The sequence below is a fragment of the Indicator indicator genome, unplaced genomic scaffold, assembly GCF_027791375.1.
Source record: "Indicator indicator isolate 239-I01 unplaced genomic scaffold, UM_Iind_1.1 iindUn_scaffold_129, whole genome shotgun sequence".
In the NCBI taxonomy this organism is placed as follows: Eukaryota; Metazoa; Chordata; class Aves; order Piciformes; family Indicatoridae; genus Indicator; species Indicator indicator.
The window spans coordinates 22966-40414 of NW_026539233.1; the positions used below are offsets into that span (position 1 = coordinate 22966).

General features: G+C 62.5%; 2 protein-coding genes across 2 annotated transcripts in view; one reads left to right on the forward strand and one right to left on the reverse strand.

Annotated features, from left to right (window-relative positions):
- The window catches only part of CLPB (ClpB family mitochondrial disaggregase), a gene marked incomplete at its 5' end in the record, with an annotated part of 36443 nt that extends 21374 nt beyond the window's left edge, over positions 1–15069 (forward strand). Inside the window, 2 exons of the mRNA XM_054398827.1 lie at positions 11184–11281; positions 14908–15069. Of these exons, the coding sequence (XP_054254802.1) occupies positions 11184–11281; positions 14908–15069 (260 nt within the window). The remainder of the gene's footprint in view (positions 1–11183; positions 11282–14907) is intronic.
- Positions 15070–15218: 149 nt separating this feature from the next.
- PDE2A (phosphodiesterase 2A) overlaps positions 15219–17449 on the reverse strand; it is a 22800-nt gene continuing 20569 nt past the window's right edge. The window contains exon 19 of the mRNA XM_054398829.1: positions 15219–15236. Coding sequence (XP_054254804.1) covers positions 15219–15236 — 18 coding nt within the window. The remainder of the gene's footprint in view (positions 15237–17449) is intronic.

Here is a 17449-nt window from a genome sequence, read left to right on the forward strand (position 1 = left end):
TTGGGCAGGGCCTGGGCAGCAGGGATTTGGGGATAGGGACTTGGGGCTGGGGACTCTTGGGCAGGGCCTGGGCAGCAGGGATTTGGGGATAGGGACTTGGGGCTGGGGACTCTTGGGCAGGGCCTGGGCAGCAGGGCACCCCCAGCAGCTTGCCCAGGCTGCTCCCCTCCAGGTGGTGTTGGAAGCTCTGCAGAGAGGGAGCCTCCAGCACCTCTTCAGGACGTCCTTGGGGGGTTCCTCTTGCCCTTACTGGTTTGTGCCCTGCCCTCCCAGTTGAGCACGGGGCTGCTGTGTGCCTGGAGCCTTCTCCATGCTGCTCTCCAGCCACGGGAGGTGATAAATCCTTTATTGATCCCTTCCTGGGCACTCTTTTACCAGGGATGATTGAAGAGCTCAATAGAGGCTGCAGCCACCATGGCTCAATAAGGTCTGGGCCAGATTTTTATCGACCTCCTCCAGCCACCACCATCAAACTTCTTCTCCTCCCCCCCACCTCCCACACCCCCAAACTGCTCCACACCAGTAATTAAAGTCCTGGGAGACTGGGATTTAGGAGCCAATCATCCCCAGCAGCCACCAAACCTGCCCTGGCAACGGCAGTAAGTGGCCAGGACGTGGCTGGGTCGTGTCAAGGTGGTTAAGAGGAGGTCCCTGCATGGGCTGGAAGGAGCCAAAGGATCCTCTCAAAGGCTTCCTGGGGATGAAACTGAGCCCTGACAGGTTGTTTGTCACCAGGGTAATGGCTTGGGTGAGAAAAGGCAGCATTTGGGGCTTGCCTTCTGCAGAAAAGGAGAGGAGGTTGGGTTGGGTTCCTGCTGGAGGGAAAAGCAGCTTAGGGGACAACAAAGCCAAGGGTGGAAGGAGAAGGGAGGTCAGCAGGGGCTGAAAGGCAAAGGGAAAAGAGGCTTCTGAGTCCAAATTCATGGAGTCATGGAGTGGGGTGGAATGAAGGCACCTCCAGAGGTCATGGAGTCATGGAAGGGTTTGTGTTAAAGGCACCTCCAGAGGTCAGGGAAGGGTTTGGGTTGAAGGCACCTCCAGAGGTCAGGGAAGGGTTTGGGTTGAAGGCACCTCCAGAGGTCAGGGAAGGGTTTGGGTTGAAGGCACCTCCAGAGGTCAGGGAAGGGTTTGGGTTGAAGGCACCTCCAGAGGTCAGGGAAGGGTTTGGCTCTCAGCCTTTGCTCCTCTCAGAGCTGCTCCAGGCCCTCAGCCTCTCCCCAGCCTCCCCTGGACTCTCTCCAGCACTTCCCAGGCTCTCACCTGTGCAGCCCAGCCCTGCCCCCAGCCCTGCAGCTGTGGCCTGCCCAGGGCAGAGCAGAGCAGAGCAGAGGGCAGCAGAACCTCCCTGCCCCTGCTGCTGCCCACACTCTGCTCCATGCCCCCCAGGACCCCTTTAGCCTCCCCCAGGGCACCTTGCTGGCTGCTGGTCCCCTCCTTGTGCCCCCCCAGCACTCCTGGCAGCTGCTCCCCAGCAGCTCCGCCCTGCTCTGTGCTGCTGCAGGAGGTTGTCCCTGCCCAGAGGCAGGATCAGGACCTTGCCCTGCTTGTCCCCAGAGGACCTCCTGGTCCCATTGGCACTGAAGCTCTTGGGAGGTTTGGTGGAGTCCCCATCCTGGGAGGTGCTCAGGAAAGGTCTGGAGAGGGCACTTGGGGCCTTGGTTTGCTGGCTGTGGGGGGTTGGGTTGAAGGTTGGGTTTGGTGCCCTTGGAGGTCTTCTCCAGTCCTCTGCTCCATGTGCTGTTGTCTCAGGGCCTCATCCAGAGCAGGAGAAAGGGTGCTGGCATCTCAGGGGAGATCCAGGTGGTGGTGATCCAAAGGTGGCTGAGGTCAAGGGGGAGCCCCAGCAGGTGCCAGGAGCTGCTCCCTCCTGGTGCAGCCCAGACCCGAGGGGGTTGGGCAGGGCCATGGAGAGAGGGAACCTGAGTGGCAAAAGGCAGCTCCTAGACTTCTCCTGCCCCCTCCAGTTCCTCTCTGCCCCCTCCAGTTCCTCTCTGTCCCCTCCAGTTCCTCTCTGTCCCCTCCAGTTCCCCTCTGTCCCCTCCAGCTCCTCTCTGCCCCCTCCAGCTCCTCTCTGTCCCCTCCAGTTCCTCTCTGTCCCCTCCAGCTCCTCTCTGCCCCCTCCAGCTCCTCTCTGCCCCCTCCAGTTCCTCTCTGCCCCCTCCAGTTCCTCTCTGTCCCCTCCAGTTCCCTTCTGTCCCCTCCAGTTCCCTTCTGTCCCCTCCAGCTCCTCTCTGCCCCCTCCAGCTCCTCTCTGTCCCCTCCAGCTCCTCTCTGCCCCCTCCAGCTCCTCTCTGCCCCCTCCAGTTCCTCTCTGCCCCCTCCAGCTCCTCTCTGTCCCCTCCAGTTCCTCTCTGTCCCCTCCAGCTCCTCTCTGCCCCCTCCAGCTCCTCTCTGCCCCCTCCAGCTCCTCTCTGTCCCCTCCAGTTCCTCTCTGTCCCCTCCAGCTCCTCTCTGTCCCCTCCAGCTCCTCTCTGTCCCCTCCAGTTCCTCTCTGCCCCCTCCAACTCCTCTCTGCCCCCTCCAACTCCTCTCTGTCCCCTCCAGTTCCTCTCTGCCCCCTCCAGTTCCTCTCTGTCCCCTCCAGCTCCTCTCTGTCCCCTCCAGGTCCTCTCTGTCCCCTCCAGTTCCTCTCTGTCCCCTCCAGCTCCTCTCTGTCCCCTCCAGCTCCTCTCTGTCCCCTCCAGCTCCTCTCTGCCCCCTCCAGTTCCTCTCTGCCCCCTCCAGTTCCTCTCTGCCCCCTCCAGCTCCTCTCTGCCCCCTCCAGCTCCTCTCTGTCCCCTCCAGCTCCTCTCTGCCCCCTCCAGCTCCTCTCTGTCCCCTCCAGCTCCTCTCTGTCCCCTCCAGTTCCTCTCTGTCCCCTCCAGCTCCTCTCTGTCCCCTCCAGTTCCCCTCTGTCCCCTCCAGCTCCTCTCTGCCCCCTCCAGCTCCTCTCTGTCCCCTCCAGTTCCCCTCTGCCCCCTCCAGCTCCTCTCTGCCCCCTCCAGTTCCTCTCTGCCCCCTCCAGTTCCTCTCTGCCCCCTCCAGCTCCTCTCTGTCCCCTCCAGTTCCTCTCTGCCCCCTCCAGCTCCTCTCTGTCCCCTCCAGTTCCTCTCTGTCCCCTCCAGCTCCTCTCTGTCCCCTCCAGCTCCTCTCTGTCCCCTCCAGTTCCTCTCTGTCCCCTCCAGCTCCTCTCTGTCCCCTCCAGCTCCTCTCTGTCCCCTCCAGTTCCTCTCTGTCCCCTCCAGCTCCTCTCTGTCCCCTCCAGCTCCTCTCTGTCCCCTCCAGTTCCTCTCTGTCCCCTCCAGCTCCTCTCTGTCCCCTCCAGTTCCTCTCTGCCCCCTCCAGCTCCTCTCTGTCCCCTCCAGTTCCTCTCTGTCCCCTCCAGCTCCTCTCTGCCCCCTCCAGCTCCTCTCTGTCCCCTCCAGCTCCTCTCTGCCCCCTCCAGCTCCTCATTGTCCCCTCCAGCTCCTCACTGTCCCCTCCAGCTCCTCACTGTCCCCTCCAGCTCCTCATTGTCCCCTCCAGCTCCTCACTGTCCCCTCCAGCTCCTCACTGTCCCCTCCAGCTCCTCTCTGTCCCCTCCAGCTCCTCACTGTCCCCTCCCAGCTCCTCTCTGTCCCCTCCAGTTCCTCTCTGTCCCCTCCAGCTCCTCTCTGTCCCCTCCAGCTCCTCACTGTCCCCTCCAGTTCCTCTCTGTCCCCTCCAGTTCCTCTCTGTCCCCTCCAGTTCCTCTCTGCCCCCTCCAACTCCTCTCTGTCCCCTCCAGTTCCTCTCTGTCCCCTCCAGCTCCTCTCTGTCCCCTCCAGCTCCTCTCTGTCCCCTCCAGTTCCTCTCTGCCCCCTCCAGCTCCTCTCTGTCCCCTCCAGCTCCTCTCTGTCCCCTCCAGTTCCTCTCTGTCCCCTCCAGTTCCTCTCTGTCCCCTCCAGCTCCTCTCTGTCCCCTCCAGCTCCTCTCTGTCCCCTCCAGTTCCTCTCTGCCCCCTCCAGCTCCTCTCTGTCCCCTCCAGCTCCTCTCTGTCCCCTCCAGCTCCTCTCTGTCCCCTCCAGTTCCTCTCTGCCCCCTCCAGTTCCTCTCTGTCCCCTCCAGCTCCTCTCTGCCCCCTCCAGCTCCTCTCTGTCCCCTCCAGCTCCTCTCTGTCCCCTCCAGCTCCTCTCTGCCCCCTCCAGCTCCTCTCTGTCCCCTCCAGCTCCTCTCTGCCCCCTCCAGTTCCTCTCTGCCCCCTCCAGCTCCTCTCTGTCCCCTCCAGCTCCTCTCTGTCCCCTCCAGTTCCTCTCTGCCCCCTCCAGTTCCTCTCTGCCCCTCCAGTTCCTCTCTGTCCCCTCCAGTTCCTCTCTGTCCCCTCCAGTTCCTCTCTGCCCCCTCCAGCTCCTCTCTGCCCCCTCCAGCTCCTCTCTGTCCCCTCCCTGTCCCTCTATGCCACCTCCCTGTCCCCTCTGGCACCTCCCTCTCCCTCTCTGCCACCTCCCTCTCCCTCTCTGGCACTTCCCTGTCCCTCCCTTCCACTTCCCTCTCCCTCTCTGCCACTTCCCTCTCCGCCACTTCCCTCTCCCTCTCTGCCGCCTCCCTCTCCCTGTCACTTCCCTCTCCCTGTCACTTCCCTCTCCCTGCCACCTCCCTCTCCCTGCCGCCTCCCTCTCCCTGCCGCCTCCCTCTCCCTGTCACCTCCCTCTCCCTGTCACCTCCCTCTCCCTGCCACCTCCCTCTCCCTCCCTGCCACCTCCCTCTCTTCTCTGCCATCTCCCTCTCCTCTCTGCCACCATCCTCATCTCCTGCCACTTCCCTGTCTCTGCCACCTCTCTCTCCCTCCCTGCCACCTCCCTCTCTTCTCTGCCATCTCCCTCTCCTCTCTGCCACCATCCTCATCTCCTGCCACTTCCCTGTCTCTGCCACCTCCCTCTCCCTCCCTGCCACCTCCCTCTCTTCTCTGCCATCTCCCTCTCCTCTCTGCCACCATCCTCATCTCCTGCCACTTCCCTGTCTCTGCCATCTCCCTCTCCCTCCTGCCATGCCCATCTCCTCTCTACTCCCTCCCTCTCCTGCTGCCATCCCCTCTCTCCTACCTTCCTCTCCTCCGCACCATCCCCACCACCAAACCCCCTCCCAGTACCCTTTCCCCCTCTCAGGACCCTCTCCCCCACCCTCCCACCCTCTCCCCCTCCCCACCCAGCCTCCCCTGCAGCTTTTTATCTCTGGAGCTGCCCCAACCTGCAGGAATTTGCAGGGAAATGGGGCAGGGGAGGGAGGGAGTTTAATAAAAAGTGAAAAATTGAGGCCTGTCAGCCAGCCTCAACTTTTGCCAATACCACTGACAGGAAAGAGATTTCCCCAATGAGGGACCTGCTGCAGCTGCTCCTCCAGCTCTGGGACCCAACCTGCTCAGCTATTTATCAAATATTATCAGCTGCAGCTTCCTAATATGAGCAGGGAAGGAGACAAAACAAACCCCAGCCCCACACAGCCTGAGGTGCTGCCCAGGTGTCCAGCCCCAGCCGCAGACAGCGTGGGGAGGGAGGTGAAAAATGAGTCCCCATTAAAGCCTTCCAAAGCTTGGGTGGACCCCAAGCACCTCCTGCTGCTGGCTGGAAGGGGTGGGGATGAATGGGGAAGGGCAGGGAGGGCAGGTAAGGAGGGGTGGGGAAGGGAAGGGAGAGGAGGTGAGGATGGAGTGGGGAAGAGCAGGGAGAGGAGGTGAGGAGAGGTGGGGAAGGGAAGGGAGAGGAGGTGAGGAGGGGTGGGGAAGGGGAGGAGGAGGAGGTGAGGATTGGGTAGGGAAGGGCCAGGGGAGCAGGTGAGGAGAGGTGGGGAAGGGAAGGGAGAGGAGGTGAGGAGGGGTGGGGAAGGGGAGGAGGAGGAGGTGAGGATTGGGTAGGGAAGGGCCAGGGGAGCAGGTGAGGAGAGGTGGGGAAGGGAAGGGAGAGGAGGTGAGGATGGAGTGGGGAAGGGCAGGAGGAGGGGGAGAGGATGGATGGGTAGGGAAGGGAGTGAAGGTGAGGATAGAGTAGGAAAGGGCAGGGGGAGGAGGGGAGGAGGGATGGGGAAGGGCAAGGAGAGGAGGTGAGGATGAAAGGAGGAGGCAGGGGAGGAGGTGAGGATGGAGGAAGAGGCAGAGGCAGGAGGTGAGGATGGAGGAAGACGCAGGGCAGGAGGTGAGGATGGAGGAAGAGGCAGGGGAGGAGGTGAGGGTGGAGGAAGACGCAGGGCAGGAGGTGAGGATGGAGGAAGACGCAGGGCAGGAGGTGAGGATGGAGGAAGAGGCAGGGGAGGAGGTGAGGGTGGAGGAAGACGCAGGGCAGGAGGTGAGGATGGAGGAAGACGCAGGGCAGGAGGTGAGGATGGAGGAAGAGGCAGGGGAGGAGGTGAGGGTGGAGGAAGACGCAGGGCAGGAGGTGAGGATGGAGGAAGACGCAGGGCAGGAGGTGAGGATGGAGGAAGAGGCAGGGGAGGAGGTGAGGGTGGAGGAAGACGCAGGGCAGGAGGTGAGGATGGAGGAAGAGGCAGGGCAGGAGGTGAGGATGGAGGAAGAGGCAGGGCAGGAGGTGAGGATGGAGGGAGAGGCAGAGGCAGGAGGTGAGGATGGAGGAAGAGGCAGGGCAGGAGGTGAGGATGGAGGAAGAGGCAGGGGAGGAGGTGAGGGTGGAGGAGGAGGCAGGGCAGGAGGTGAGGATGGAGGGAGAGGCAGGGGAGGAGTTGAGGATGGAGGAAGAGGCAGGGCAGGAGGTGAGGATGGAGGAAGAGGCAGGGGAGGAGGTGAGGATGGAGGGAGAGGCAGAGGCAGGAGGTGAGGATGGAGGAAGAGGCAGGGCAGGAGGTGAGGATGGAGGAAGAGGCAGGGGAGGAGGTGAGGGTGGAGGAAGAGGCAGAGGCAGGAGGTGAGGATGGAGGAAGACGCAGGGCAGGAGGTGAGGATGGAGGAAGACGCAGGGCAGGAGGTGAGGATGGAGGAGAGGCAGGGGAGGAGGTGAGGGTGGAGGAAGACGCAGGGCAGGAGGTGAGGATGGAGGAAGAGGCAGAGGCAGGAGGTGAGGATGGAGGAAGACGCAGGGCAGGAGGTGAGGATGGAGGAAGAGCAGGGCAGGAGGTGAGGATGGAGGAAGAGGCAGGGGAGGAGGTGAGGGTGGAGGAAGACGCAGGGCAGGAGGTGAGGATGGAGGAAGACGCAGGGCAGGAGGTGAGGATGGAGGAAGAGGCAGGGGAGGAGGTGAGGGTGGAGGAAGAGCAGGGCAGGAGGTGAGGATGGAGGAAGAGGCAGGGCAGGAGGTGAGGATGGAGGAAGAGGCAGGGCAGGAGGTGAGGATGGAGGGAGAGGCAGAGGCAGGAGGTGAGGATGGAGGAAGAGGCAGGGCAGGAGGTGAGGATGGAGGAAGAGGCAGGGGAGGAGGTGAGGGTGGAGGAGGAGGCAGGGCAGGAGGTGAGGATGGAGGGAGAGGCAGGGGAGGAGTGAGGATGGAGGAAGAGGCAGGGCAGGAGGTGAGGATGGAGGAAGAGGCAGGGGAGGAGGTGAGGATGGAGGGAGAGGCAGAGGCAGGAGGTGAGGATGGAGGAAGAGGCAGGGCAGGAGGTGAGGATGGAGGAAGAGGCAGGGGAGGAGGTGAGGGTGGAGGAGGAGGCAGGGCAGGAGGTGAGGATGGAGGGAGAGGCAGGGGAGGAGTTGAGGATGGAGGAAGAGGCAGAGGCAGGAGGTGAGGATGGAGGGAGATGCAGGGGAGGAGTTGAGGATGGAGGAAGAGGCAGAGGCAGGAGGTGAGGATGGAGGAAGAGGCAGGGCAGGAGGTGAGGATGGAGGAAGAGGCAGAGGCAGGAGGTGAGGATGGAGGAAGAGGCAGGGGAGGAGGTGAGGATGGAGGAAGAGGCAGGGGAGGAGGTGAGGATGGAGGAAGAGGCAGGGCAGGAGGTGAGGATGGAGGAAGAGGCAGGGGAGGAGGTGAGGATGGAGGAAGAGGCAGAGGCAGGAGGTGAGGATGGAGGAAGAGGCAGGGCAGGAGGTGAGGATGGAGGAAGAGGCAGGGGAGGAGGTGAGGATGGAGGAAGAGGCAGAGGCAGGAGGTGAGGATGGAGGAAGAGGCAGAGGCAGGAGGTGAGGATGGAGGAAGAGGCAGGGCAGGAGGTGAGGATGGAGGAAGAGGCAGGGGAGGAGGTGAGGGTGGAGGAGGAGGCAGGGCAGGAGGTGAGGATGGAGGGAGAGGCAGGGGAGGAGTGAGGATGGAGGAAGAGGCAGAGGCAGGAGGTGAGGATGGAGGAGATGCAGGGGAGGAGTTGAGGATGGAGGAAGAGGCAGAGGCAGGAGGTGAGGATGGAGGGAGATGCAGGGGAGGAGTTGAGGATGGAGGAAGAGGCAGAGGCAGGAGGTGAGGATGGAGGAAGAGGCAGAGGCAGGAGGTGAGGATGGAGGAAGAGGCAGGGGAGGAGGTGAGGATGGAGGAAGAGGCAGGGCAGGAGGTGAGGATGGAGGAAGAGGCAGGGCAGGAGGTGAGGATGGAGGAAGAGGCAGAGGCAGGAGGTGAGGATGGAGGAAGAGGCAGGGGAGGAGGTGAGGATGGAGGAAGAGGCAGGGGAGGAGGTGAGGATGGAGGAAGAGGCAGGGCAGGAGGTGAGGATGGAGGAAGAGGCAGGGGAGGAGGTGAGGATGGAGGAAGAGGCAGAGGCAGGAGGTGAGGATGGAGGAAGAGGCAGGGCAGGAGGTGAGGATGGAGGAAGAGGCAGGGGAGGAGGTGAGGATGGAGGAAGAGGCAGGGCAGGAGGTGAGGATGGAGGAAGAGGCAGAGGCAGGAGGTGAGGATGGAGGAAGAGGCAGAGGCAGGAGGTGAGGATGGAGGAAGAGGCAGGGAGGAGGTGAGGATGGAGGAAGAGGCAGAGGCAGGAGGTGAGGATGGAGGAAGAGGCAGGGCAGGAGGTGAGTATGGAGGAAGAGGCAGGGCAGGAGGTGAGGATGGAGGAAGAGGCAGGGGAGGAGGTGAGGATGGAGGAAGAGGCAGGGGAGGAGGTGAGGATGGAGGAAGAGGCAGGGCAGGAGGTGAGGATGGAGGAAGAGGCAGAGGCAGGAGGTGAGGATGGAGGAAGAGGCAGGGGAGGAGGTGAGGATGGAGAAAGAGGCAGGGCAGGAGGTGAGGATGGAGGAAGAGGCAGAGGAGGAGGTGAGGATGGAGGAAGAGGCAGAGGCAGGAGGTGAGGATGGAGGAAGAGGCAGAGGCAGGAGGTGAGGATGGAGGAAGACGCAGGGCAGGAGGTGAGGATGGAGGAAGAGGCAGAGGCAGGAGGTGAGGATGGAGAAAGAGGCAGGGCAGGAGGTGGGGATGGAGGAAGAGGCAGAGGCAGGAGGTGAGGATGGAGGAAGAGGCAGAGGCAGGAGGTGAGGATGGAGGAAGAGGCAGAGGCAGGAGGTGAGGATGGAGGAAGAGGCAGGGCAGGAGGTGAGGATGGAGGAAGAGGCAGGGCAGGAGGTGAGGATGGAGGAAGAGGCAGGGCAGGAGGTGAGGATGGAGGAAGAGGCAGGGGAGGAGGTGAGGGTGGAGGAGGAGGCAGGGCAGGAGGTGAGGATGGAGGAAGATCCAGGGTAGAGGTGGGGCTGGAGGAGGCAGGGCTCAAGCTGGGGCTCCCCAGCAGCCTCTCCCCCCTTGGCCCTTGCCTGAGCCGTGGCCAAGTGCCCCTGGGTCAGGGAGGTGTCAGCTCCTGGCTGCAGGCCTGGCTCAGCCCCTGGGAGCTGGCCCTGCTCCTGCCAATGATTGCAGACATCCATCAAGGCCTCCAGACCACCGGCTGGGGGGGCTCAGGCCAGGACTGGGAGACCCCTGATGGAGCCAGCCCGGAGCAGGAGAGTCCAAGCCAGGCCTTCAGCCTTCCCCGGGGCAGGGAGGGGCTGGAGCAGCCCTGGAGGCTCACAGCATGGCTCGGGTGGGAAGGGACCAACCAGGTCCCCTCCAGCCTCTCCCCACCACGGGCAGGGACTCCTCTCAGCTGGGCTTGGTGGCTCAGGGCTTCTCCTCTCCCAGCACCCCCAAAACTTCTCCTCTCCCAGGACCCCTCCAGCCTGCCAAGATCCCTCTGGATGGATCCCTGCCCTGCACTGAACCACACAGCTTGGTGGCACCTCCAGACCATAGCTCTGACCAAGGTCCCAAAGAGCTTTGGAGCCAGGACAGAGCCCAGGGAGCAGCACAGCTGAGGGGGGAAGCTGCCAGGAGAAGGAGCTGGGGGTGCTGGGGGGCAAGGAGGGGACCAGCAGCCAGCAAGGTGCCCTGGGGGAGGCCAAAGGGGTCCTGGGGGGCATGGAGCAGAGTGTGGGCAGCAGCAGGGGCAGGGAGGTTCTGCTGCCCTCTGCTCTGCTCTGCCCTGGGGAGGCCACAGCTGCAGGGCTGGGCTGCACAGGTGAGAGCCTGGGAAGTGCTGGAGAGAGTCCAGGGGAGGCTGGGGAGAGGCTGAGGAGCAGAGGAGGACAACAAAGGAGGGGAAGGGTCTGGAGGAGGAGGGGAAGGGTCTGGAGAAGTTGTGAGGAGCAGCTGAGGGCCCTGGGGGCTGCTGAGGCTGCAGCAGAGCAGCCCCAGAGGGATCTGAGCAATGCTCAGCAAGAGCTGAAGGAGCTGTGGGGGGCAAGAGCCTGGGGCTGGCATCTGCTGAGTGGTGCCCAGGGGCAAGGGGCAGCAAGGGGCAGGCAGGAGGTGCCAGCAGGAGCAACTTGGTTGGGGTGAGGCTGCTGGAGAGGCCTGGAGCAGGCTGCCCACAGAGGTTGTGGAGTCTCCTTCCATCCCCCCCTGGGCATGGTGCCCCTGGGGCAGGCTGCTGGGGGTGCCCCTAGCCTTGGGGGGGCTCCAGGGGTCCCTTCCCAGCACCCCTCCAGGCTGGGCTCTGTAACTGGGAGCAGTTTCTCCCTCCCTGTCCCTTCTGCAGGGGCAGAGCTGGAGGCCTCCATGTCCTGGGGAGGTCCTCATGCCCCATGTGGCTGCTCCCTTCCAGAGGGGGGATGGAGCTGGTTGGGGATTGGGAAGTTCTCCTTTTCTCCTGGTGACCACCAGCAGCTCTTTGCTGGTCAAAAAGGGACAAGCTACAACCCCTGGTGGCACCAGGGGTTGTAGCTTGTCCCTTTTTGACGCTTTGGAGCCAAGGTTGGACTCAGGTGGGAGGCTCCAGTTGGTTTCCATCCTCCTCCTTCTTCTCCAGGACTCATCTCCCATCCCTTCATCTTCTCCCTTCCTTCCTTCTCACCCCCCTAGGTGCCAACCCCCTGCAGAAGAATGAGATGGGGCACACAGCCCTGGACTATGCCAGGGAGGGAGAGGTCATGAACCTCCTGAAGGCTTCAGAGACCAAGGTGAGACCAGGGCTGGGTTCTTCTCCTTCCTTCCCCCTCCATCCCTGCAAGGGTCAGCAGCAGGAGAAGGTGCAAGAGGTTTGGGGGAGGGGTGGTGACATCAAAGGTCTCTTCCAACCTCCCAGAGTTGCTCCTGAGGGTTGGAGGAGGAGTCTTGGACCAGCTCCAGCTCCAGGCATGGCCTCCATGAGGTCTCTCAGCTCTGGACCTCCTCTGTGATCTCTTCTTCAAGCAGTGACCTCCACAAGATTCCAATTCTGGGGCCAGCAAGGCTGCAGGAACAGAAACTGAGGCCCAAGGAGACCCCAAGGTTGCTCCTGGAGTCATTCTGAAGACAGCTCCAAGGTGTCCCAGCACCACCACCCCATGGCCCTCAGCACCACAGCTCCACACCTGCCAACCCCCTCCAGCCAGGGGCACTGCACCACTGCCCTGGGCAGCCTGGCACAGGCCTGGGCACCCCTCCAGGGGCACCAATGGTTGCTGAGGGCCAAGCTGAAGCTCCCCTGGCACAACCTGAGGCCATCTCCTCTTGGCCCAGCCCTCAGGAGCAGCCCTTGAGCCCCAGCTGGCTGCAAGCTGCTCTCAGGGAGCTGCAGAGAGCCACAAGGTCTCCCCTCAGCCTCCTCTGCTGCAGCCTCAACCCCCCCAGGGCCCTCAGCTGCTCCTCACAACTTCTCCACAGCCTTCTCCTCCTTCCCCAAGCCAGCTCCTCCCTGGAGGTGTTCAAGGCCAGGCTGGATGAGGCCTTGAGGAGCCTGGGCTGGTGGAGGTGTCCCAGGCCATGGTGGGAAGGCTGCAACTGGATGGCCTTGAAGGTCCCTTCCAACCCAGACCACTTCAAGCTCCATCAGAATAGAAGAAAACCTTCATGGTGGCAGAGCTCAGGGCTCCTGATGATGTCCAGAAGCACTTTGAGGTCTCTTGGCCACCTCCTGGTGTCCAGAAGCACTTTGGGGTCTCTTGGCCACCTCCTGGTGTCCAGAAGCACTTTGAGGTCTCTTGGCCACCTCCTGGTGTCCAGAAGCACTTTGGGGTCTCTTGGTCACCTCCTGATGTCCAGAAGCTCTTTCTGACCACGTCTCCAGGGGAGCAGGAGGAGATGCTGAGAAGACAAAGCAGCCTGGCAGGAGGTGGTGGTGGTGGAGGGGGGGTGGGAAATGCTCTGCTGCTTAAATGTTCTCTGGAGACTCTTCTCCATCTCGTCTTGAAGAGCTGCCTTGGAGCTCTTCCTGCTGCAGCAGACAGTGGAGATATATCTCCAGAGCTTCTCCAGTGGCAAATGAGCCTCCTGCAGTATAAAACATCAGAGGAGACAACTCAGCTCCTGATGAATATTCAGCCTGGGGGTGGAGATGGAGCTCCAGGGCTTGGTTTCCACCATGTCCTTCCTCCCCCCTCCCACCCCCACGAGGCTCTTGGAGGATTTATGGAAGCCAAGGCTGGAGAATGAATCAGAAGGAGCTGGGCCAGGCTGGGATGAGGCTGGAGATGTCATTTGCATATCCTGGGGACACCACCAGGAGCTTTTCAGCTCTGCCTTGAATTGCTGCTGAACATTTTCCTCCTCCTCAAGACCCCACAGACAAACAGAAAAGGTCTCTTGGCTGCTCTGCTTCCCTGCTTGGTGGTGGCAGATGGACCTCAAGAGGCTTTGGAGAGCTTGGGGACAGCTGAATGAGGGCTCCAAGATCCCAGCAGGCAGCAGGAGTGGGGGACACAGCACCAAGGCTCAGTCCCAGCTCCTCCAGAGTGGCAGATCCCAGTGACCACTTGTGGGGACCACTTGTGGGGACCTCTTCTGCTCCCAGAGGTCTCTGTGCTCCTGGCCAGCTCAGCTCAGAAGCAGCCTCCTGGAGCTGAGCAGCTCTGAGCTGTGCTGCTGGGGAGCAAGGCAGAGTTTGTGTCCTCCAGACATGGAGGTCTGGGATGTGGGCACTGAGCTGTGGTGGCTGCTCCTCATCCCGCCCCCAGAGATCCTTTGGGATGCACAGATCCCACAGGCCCAGCCTGCTGGGGGTGGTGATGGGAAGGGACCCCTGGAGCCCCCCCAGGCCAGGGACACCCCCAGCAGCTTGCCCCAGGGGCACCATGCCCAGGGGGGGTTGGAAGCTCTGCACACAAGGAGACTCCACAACCTCTGTGGGCAGCCTGCTCCAGGCCTCTCCAGCAGCCTCACCCCAACCAAGTTGCTCCTGCTGGCACCTCCTGCCTGCCCCTTGCTGCCCCTTGCCCCTGGGCACTACTCAGCAGATGCCAGCCCCAGGCTCTTGTCCCCCACAGCTCCTTCAGCTCTTGCTGAGCATTGCTCAGATCCCTCTGGGGCTGCTCTGCTGCAGCCTCAGCAGCCCCCAGGGCCCTCAGCTGCTCCTCACAACTTCTCCAGACCCTTCCCCTCCTTCCCCAGACCCTTCCCCTCCTTTTTTGTCCTCCTCTGCTCCTCAGCCTCTTCCCAGCCTCCCCTGGACTCTCTCCAGCACTTCCCAGGCTCTGACCTGTGCAGCCCAGCCCTGGCCCCAGCCCTGTAGGATTTCTTCACCTTCCTGGAGGAGGAAATGGTCACAGAAGCTGGGGCTGGATCCTGCTCTGAAGCCTTTCCCAGGTTGGCTCCTGGTGGGCACTGGGCTGGGAATGCCTCTGCCAGGAGGCACCAAAACCATCAAGGAGCAAAGGCTCCAATCTTGGAGCAGTTCTGTGGCCAAGGGACAGCTGCCAGCAGCCCTGAGACCTTGGATGGAGCAGGAACCTCCCCATGGATCCCAAGGGAGCAGCTCAGAGGGACAGGCACTGGTGGTGTCCCCCTGGGCCTGAGGACACCAGGAGGCTCAGAGGGAGGCTTTGGCCACCTTGTGTCCTCCTCTGCTTCTGCCTTGCTCAAGAGGACATCTGGGCTGGCTGGACACTGCCAGGAGGACATTGAGGAGCTGGGGCAGGGCTCCTCAACCCAACCCATTCCATGACTCCCTGACCTGTGTGGAACCCTCAAAATGGTCCAGCACTGGCTCAGGGTTGCCCAGAGCAATGGTGGAGTCCCCAGCCCTGGAGGGGATCCCAAGCTGTGGTGCTGAGGGCCATGGGGTGGTGGTGCTGGGGCAGTGCTGGGGCTATAGTTGGACTCCATCAACTCCAAGCTCTCTTCCAACCCAAATGGTTCTGTGTCCAGGGCAGGGCAAGGAAGCTGGGGAGGGCTGTGGGGAAGGAGGAGAAGGCTGTGGAGAAGTTGTGAGGAGCAGCTGAGGGCCCTGGGGGGGTTGAGGCTGCAGCAGAGGAGGCTGAGGGGAGACCTTGTGGCTCTCTGCAGCTCCCTGAGAGCAGCTTGCAGCCAGTTGGGGCTCAGGGGCTGCTCCTGAGGGCTGGGCCAAGAGGAGATGGCCTCAGGTTGTGCCAGGGGAGTTTCAGCTTGGCCCTCAGCACCAAGTGGTGCCCCTGGAGGGGTGCCCAGGCCTGTGCCAGGCTGCCCAGGGCAGCGGTGCAGTGCCCCTGGCTGGAGGGGGTTGGCAGCTGTGGTGCTGAGGGCCCTGGGGTGGTGGTGCTGGGGCAGTGCTGGGCTCCATGCTTGGACTCCATCACCTCCAAACTCTCTTCCAAGCCATTCCCATGGCCAAATCCTTTCTTTCCCTCCCCAGTTCCTGGAGGAGCAGCGCAGGAGGGAGCTGGAGGAGCGCCGGAGGTTTCCCCTGGAGCAGAGGCTGAAGGAGCACATCGTGGGCCAGGAGAGTGCCATTGCCACCGTGGGGGCAGGTAGGGAGCCCTCAGCCTCTGCCCCTGTGTCCTGCCAGGGCTTCTGAGCCTGCAGGGAATTCCTTTCCCTCCAGCCTTGCTCCTCAGAGCTCCAGCAGCTCAGCAGGGGCGGGGGTTGGGGGGGGGGTCCACAAAGTAGCTCTTGGCTGTGAGAGGATATCTGAGAGAGGACCTTTGGGAGAGGACCTTTGGGAGGTCATCTGGGAGGGGATATCTGAGAGAGGACATTTGGGACCTCCAGACCTTCCTGGGCTGGATCCATCCCTCCAGACCTTCTCCCCCACCACCCTCTCCCCCTCTCCTCCTCCCATCCCAGCTCAGCCCCCACAGCCTGGGAACCAGCAGCTTGAGCTTGGTGCCGAGCTCCAGGCTGTCCCATCCCAACCCTTCCCAGGAAAACCAAGGCCTTGGAAGCCCTGAGAAGACCTCCCCCCACCCCCACCCCCACCCCAAGCCGGGAGGCCCTCCCCAGCAGCTGCCCTGGCTGGGGCCATGTCCGGGGGGGTCCTGGCTCCGGCTGCTCCTCCCTGGGGGTGGCTGCTGGAGCCCTGCCCTGGGGGAGCCTTTTGGCTCCTGCTTCAGTTAGGGGCAGCAGTCAGGGCAGCAGGCACAGAGGGCTCCTCCTTCTTCCTCTTCCTTCTCCTACTCTTCTTCTTCTTCCTTCTCCTCCTCCTCTTCCTCCTCCTACTCTTCCTCTTCCTCCTCCTTCTCCTCTTTTTCCTCTTCCTTCTCCTACTCTTCTTCCTACTCCTCCTCCTCCTTCTCCTCCTCTTCCTCCTCCTCTTCCTCCTCCTCTTCCTCCTCCTCTTCCTCCTCCTCTTCCTCCTCCTCTTCCTCCTTCTCCTCCACCTACTCTTCTTCCTCCTCCTCCTCCTCTTTCCCCCACTCCTCCTCCTCTTCTTCTTCTTCCTCCTCCTCTCCCCTTCCAGCCTCATTTTTGCTGCTTGCTTTCAGAAAAGGGAAATTTCAAGACCTGGGGCCTGGGGTTTTTTTTCTCCTCTTCCTCTCCCTCCTCTTCCTCCTCCTCCTCTTCCTTCTCTTCCTCCTCTTCCTCCTCTTCCTCCTCTTCCTCCTCCTCTTCCTCCTCCTCCTCTTCTTCCTCCTCTTCCTCCTCCTCCTCTTCTTCCTCCTCTTCCTCCTCCTCCTCTACCTCTTCCTCCTCCCCTTCCTCCTCATCCTCCTCTTCCGCCCCCCTTCCATCCCCATTTTTTGCTGCTTTCTTTCAGCAAAGGGAATTTTAGGACCTGGGAGTTTTGGGGTTTGGGTTTGGGGGATTTTTTTTTTCCCCCCTTCCAAGCTTTTCATCTCCTTTTGGTGGCCTCCATCACCTTCCTGCTCTGGTGGTTTGTTGCCCAGGAGGCTTTGTCCACGCTCCAGGGCCCAAACCAGGGCTGATTTGTTTAATTTAGAGCCTTGGCCTTAATTAAATAATTAGATTGGAGCCTTCCCTCCCTGCCCTGAGCCAAACAGGCTCCAGAGGAGCTCAGCAAAGGAGACAAAGCAGGAAACCTGCCCTTGGGGAGGGGCTGGCCAGGCTGGTGGCACAGGCTGAGAGCTGGGGGAGAGGAAGGTCCTGAAGGCCAAGCAGGGCAAGGGGAGGGTCCTGCCCCTGGGCAGGGACAACCTCCTGCAGCAGCACAGAGCAGGGGGGAGCTGCTGGGGAGCAGCTGCCAGGAGAAGGAGCTGGGGGTGCTGGGGGGCAAGGAGGGGACCAGCAGCCAGCAAGGTGCCCTGGGGGAGGCCAGAGGGGTCCTGGGGGGCATGGAGCAGAGTGTGGGCAGCAGCAGGGGCAGGGAGGTTCTGCTGCCCCTCTGCCATGCCCCGGGGGGGGCCACAGCTGCAGGGCTGGGGGCAGGGCTGGGCTGCCCAGGTGAGAGCCTGGGAAGTGCTGGAGAGAGTCCAGGGGAGGCTGGGGAGAGGCTGAGGAGCAGAGGAGGACAACAAAGGTGAGGAAGGGTCTGGAGGAGGAGGGGAAGGGTCTGGAGAAAGAAGGAGGGGAGGGGTCCTGAGAAGTTGTGAGGAGCAGCTGAGGGCCCTGGGGGCTGCTGAGGCTGCAGCAGAGCAGCCCCAGAGGGATCTGAGCAATGCTCAGCAAGAGCTGAAGGAGCTGTGGGGGGCAAGAGCCTGGGGCTGGCATCTGCTGAGTGGTGCCCAGGGGCAAGGGGCAGCAAGGGGCAGGCAGGAGTTTTCCTCATTATCCAACCCCCCCCCCCCCCCCCCCCCCCCCCCCCCCCCCCCCCCCCCCCCCCCCCCCTCCCCCCCCCCCTCCCACCCCCCCCCCACCCCCCCACCCCCCCCACCCCCCACGTGGTTGGGGGTAGGGTGCTGGAGGCCTGGAGCAGGCTGCCAGAGAGGTTGTGGATAGCTTCCAACCCCTGGGCACTGTGTGCTGGGCAAGCTGCTGTGGGTGCCATGCTGGAGCAGGGG